The 4,030-nt window shown below is 38.1% G+C and overlaps 1 protein-coding gene across 1 annotated transcript; it reads right to left on the bottom strand.

Annotated features, from left to right (window-relative positions):
• Positions 1-790: 790 nt before the first annotated feature.
• Positions 791-3,698, bottom strand: LOC131895526 (serine protease inhibitor Kazal-type 12-like). The gene is made up of 4 exons (XM_059245996.1): positions 3,638-3,698; positions 1,464-1,489; positions 1,078-1,205; positions 791-839 (listed from the first exon to the last, which is right to left on the bottom strand). The coding sequence occupies exons 1-4, from the start codon at positions 3,696-3,698 to the stop codon at positions 791-793; spliced, it is 264 nt and encodes an 87-aa protein (XP_059101979.1).
• Between the last annotated feature and the right edge of the window lie 332 nt (positions 3,699-4,030).

The following is a 4,030-nucleotide window of genomic DNA, read 5'->3' as shown; positions in this document are numbered from 1 at the left end:
TCTGGTGTATTACAGGCACTGGGGAATTATTTCTAGAAATAATAAATGGAATAATACTTTCATTGGAGTTTTTAAGCAAGAACATATCAAAGCATGCTTTAATGTTGATCTGTGTCTGTCTTTACAGTGACTGAAAGTGTTTAGCTTGTTTATGTCTACATTTTGAAACATCCGCAGCACATGATCTACTCTTTTAAGCCTTTTCACAGTTTTGCACTTACAGAAATTATATTTTCTGTGATACGTGGTGTCACACCGATAAAAGAGACAGGTAATGTGGAGGCTTCCAATGTTCCAGAATGTATTCAGAGTGACCAGTATTTTGTCCATCTTTTATTGCTTTCTGACCTCAATGCTTAAGTTGAGACATTATACAACTCAACATACTCCTTAGGAAAAACCACTCTTCCAGTATGTCATGGTGTCAGATACATATATTTATTTCATGGATTCCAATTTTATTTCCTTCAAATTCTCTGTATAGCTACTGAAGAACTGAGCACTGATTGGACACTTCTGGGTCTGGTAAGTGTAGTAATATTCTGTTTAGTTTTCAAGTTTCTCATTATATATTGAATTGTGTAAGTTTCCCTAACAATTAATTAGAGGTGCTTTCATTATCTGAAATAAAGCATTGGTTTAGAGATATTGCTGGGATAACTTTATTAAAATTTTATCTTATTCATGATAACTGGTGGGAAGCACATTGCCATGGAGACTGGGCAATAGAGAATACACATCTCAGCATAAAAATCAAACCAAAGGCGCACCCAGTGTTGTGTTAGAGGAATCAGCATTTCCCTTCATGTTTGAAACCAAGTTTCCCAAAACTTCTTTCCCTGAAAGAGAAGAGATGATGTTCACGTATGAAGTATAGTAGAAATGGGTTAATTCTAGGCTGGGTAAAGTGGGCAAAGATTGTTTTTCTAGGTTTAGGATTGGGAGATAATCATATTACTTTTTTCATATAAAATTAACTTTAATAGCCCAGTAAATTATTAATAAATAATTCATGGACTCCTACTCCACTGGACCCAACCAAGAACATCATGCTATTAGCAGCGTCCATTTGCTTACATGGCTGTTCGGCAGAATTCACAGCGGTTTTGGTAAGTTTTTCCATCAGTGCCACACACCGGTTTGTGGAACTTTGGGCACGATTTTGTATCAGTAGCCAGTGTCTTCTCATAGTTTCTGCAAAAAGCCTGTAAATTAAATGAAGTATTTTTTTTTTAACTTTCATTTCTTATTCAATGGAAAAATAGCCTTACATACCTCAAAATTCCTTGAAGCACATTCATGTTTTATTATGAAAATGAAAATACATCAAAAAGAGAACAAAACCCCTAAAATTGCAGCATTTCTTGTTAGCAGTTTATTGTCTTCCTTCCCTCTCTTCTCTGGGTATTGTGGTGCAGCTTGCCGGGGTAGGAACGACTAGAGAGAGGATGAGAGGCACATACCTTAAAGCCCCCTTGGCTCACAGCATCTGCAGTGAAAGAACAGACATTGATAAATCACATGTGACAACTGTATTTTCCAGTTGCAGCTAACCACAGCAGTTTCCTGACGCATCCGTTCTGCTTCGCGGATGGAGAACTACACGGAGACACACAGCTTGTTAACTGCACGGGAGTGCCAGAGGCAGGCTGCGTTATGCACAGTTGGAACAACATTGCTCTCAGTGTGTTTGCCCTTTATGAACTTTTGTGCAATCACGTTTTCCACTTTGTGGTTTATCTCATAACAAGCCTCTCCATGGAAAAATGAAGGCAAAGTCTTAAGCTGTTCTTTGTTGAACAGATATATATTTAGTATAAGGGAGCTGAAAATCTTGGAATTAAAAGCTTTTGGTGACAGGATAGTGATATAACAAAAATACAAAATAAATTTTAAAAAATTGCAATACTAATAATCGTAATTTATTACATTTACATTTGGCATACCCCCCTTCTATGGTGGTATTGTGTTCCCCAAAATATTGTGCACCCTAATAAACTTATCTGGGGTCAGAGACAGAACAGCCACTAGATACAAAGGCTAGAAAATGGTGGCACTCACACCTTTAATCCTAGCATTTCAGAGGTAGAAATCCCTCTGGATCTCTGTGAGTTCAAGGCCACATTGGAAACAGCCAGGCATGGTGACACACGCCTTTAATCTCAGAAAGCGAGCCTTTAATCCCAGGGAGTGATGGTAGAAAGGAAAGATATATAAGGCATGAAGACAAGAAACTAGAAGCATTTGGCTGGTTAAGCTTTTAGGCTTTTGAGCAACAGTTCAGCTGAGACCCATTCAGATGAGGATTCAAAGGCTTCCAGTCTGAGGAAACAAGACCAGCTGAGAAGTTGGCCAGGCTTGTTCTGTCTCTCTGACCTTCCAGTATTCACCCCAATAACTGGCCTCAGGTTTGATTTTATTAATAAGACTCTCTAAGATTCCTGCTACATTTCTACTGTGGGAATTATACATTTAAGTACTGTACTAAATCTTACATATATCAACTCATACAACAATCTTATTTTTAAAGCTAAGGAAGCCTGTTGATGGTTGTTCATGCTTATAATTCCAGAGCACAGCTGTGGAAGCAGGTGGGTCACTGAAAATTTAAATCCTGATCCTACCTAGCAAGTGCCAGGCCAGCCAGGCGTGCATGGTTAGACCCAGTCTCAAGAAAACAAAACAAAATAAACCAAAATCAAAACAACAGCCAAAAAGCCCAAACAAAAAACCAAAACAAACAACAAGAACAAAACAAACCAACAAACAAGCTAAGGAAACTGAGTACCAGGACAAGAATTTGGCTAAGTATTAATAATTATGTTATAAATGGCAGAATAAGGAATATAATCTAGACTTGCTAAAACCTAAAGCCAGAGTGCTTAAGCAGCACCTTTTGTTGAAGGAGGCGTCAGTGCACATGAGTTTCCTGTCGACCATTAACATCAGACAAAATAGCAACCAGAGGACAGGGGTGACTTATTCAATATGAGAAGGGGTGGTGGGAGAATGAACATTGGAAACGTCTTGGAATGCCATTCCTGGGCTCTTGCTACTCTCCTACACCATCGTAATGTTCTATGTCTCCTTCTCCCTCTCCTTCTCCCTTTCTCTTTCTCCTCCCCTAGTTCTCTCTTTACTTTTTTTTGCCTGGAGGGTAAAAAAAGGATGACTCAGATTTTCACGCCATATCTCAGAAGAATGCTGACAGTTGAAGCCCATTAAATAAGAATTTCTTAAAGAAGACATTTTAGGAGGACTTCTCATTTCTACATCAACGTTTCCCTAAAGATGGAAGCATAGTTCTAAACAGATACCACTTGTGGTGGCCCATAGACAGCAATGTAAATGGCCTACAATCTCAAAATTAGAACGTGGGAGCCTCTGAAATCTAAAACTAGCCTTTTCATCCTAGACAACCAGAAACGCATTTTGAAACTGAATACTATAGTGCTTTAAGCAGAGCATTATAGTAAAAATTAAAATAGCTCATTTATGCATTAAAAATTCCACTGAAATGAAAAGGTTTAGTTCATCATTCACCATTGTTATCATCATCATAAAAAACAATATTGTAATCCAACGGCTGGCATTAGCCAGTCTGGTCCAGAAGTCTATGGCATAGTTTTGCACTTACCTGCATAGAGGAACAAACAAGCTAGGCTGATGAAAAGCAGAACGGTGCCTGCTGGCTTCATGTTAGTGAGGACTTCAAGGTCTAAGAAAACAGAAATGTTAATAGAGTTCAACACTGTGGATGCTGTTCTCTGGGCTGTATTTATAAGTGGATCTATATGTGTAAATCCATGTACCTACACATTTGTCACTCAGAGACATCCTCCACCCCTATTATGCAATTGATTTCTCTAAAGAGTAGACACTAGATAACAAAGAAACTTATTTCAGGCCTTTTTCAGTCAAGAACAATAATCAAAAATGATGTTTAGGCATAATTAAGTGTATTATAAATTGCACACCCAAAATTTCTCCTGTGCACCACACAGAGATAATTGCAATCAAATCCTTACCT

The sequence above is a fragment of the Peromyscus eremicus genome, chromosome 19 (assembly GCF_949786415.1).
Source record: "Peromyscus eremicus chromosome 19, PerEre_H2_v1, whole genome shotgun sequence".
Taxonomy (NCBI): Eukaryota; Metazoa; Chordata; class Mammalia; order Rodentia; family Cricetidae; genus Peromyscus; species Peromyscus eremicus.
The sequence above is the reverse complement of the archived record's forward strand: the minus strand, read 5'-3'. Positions and strand labels throughout refer to the sequence as shown.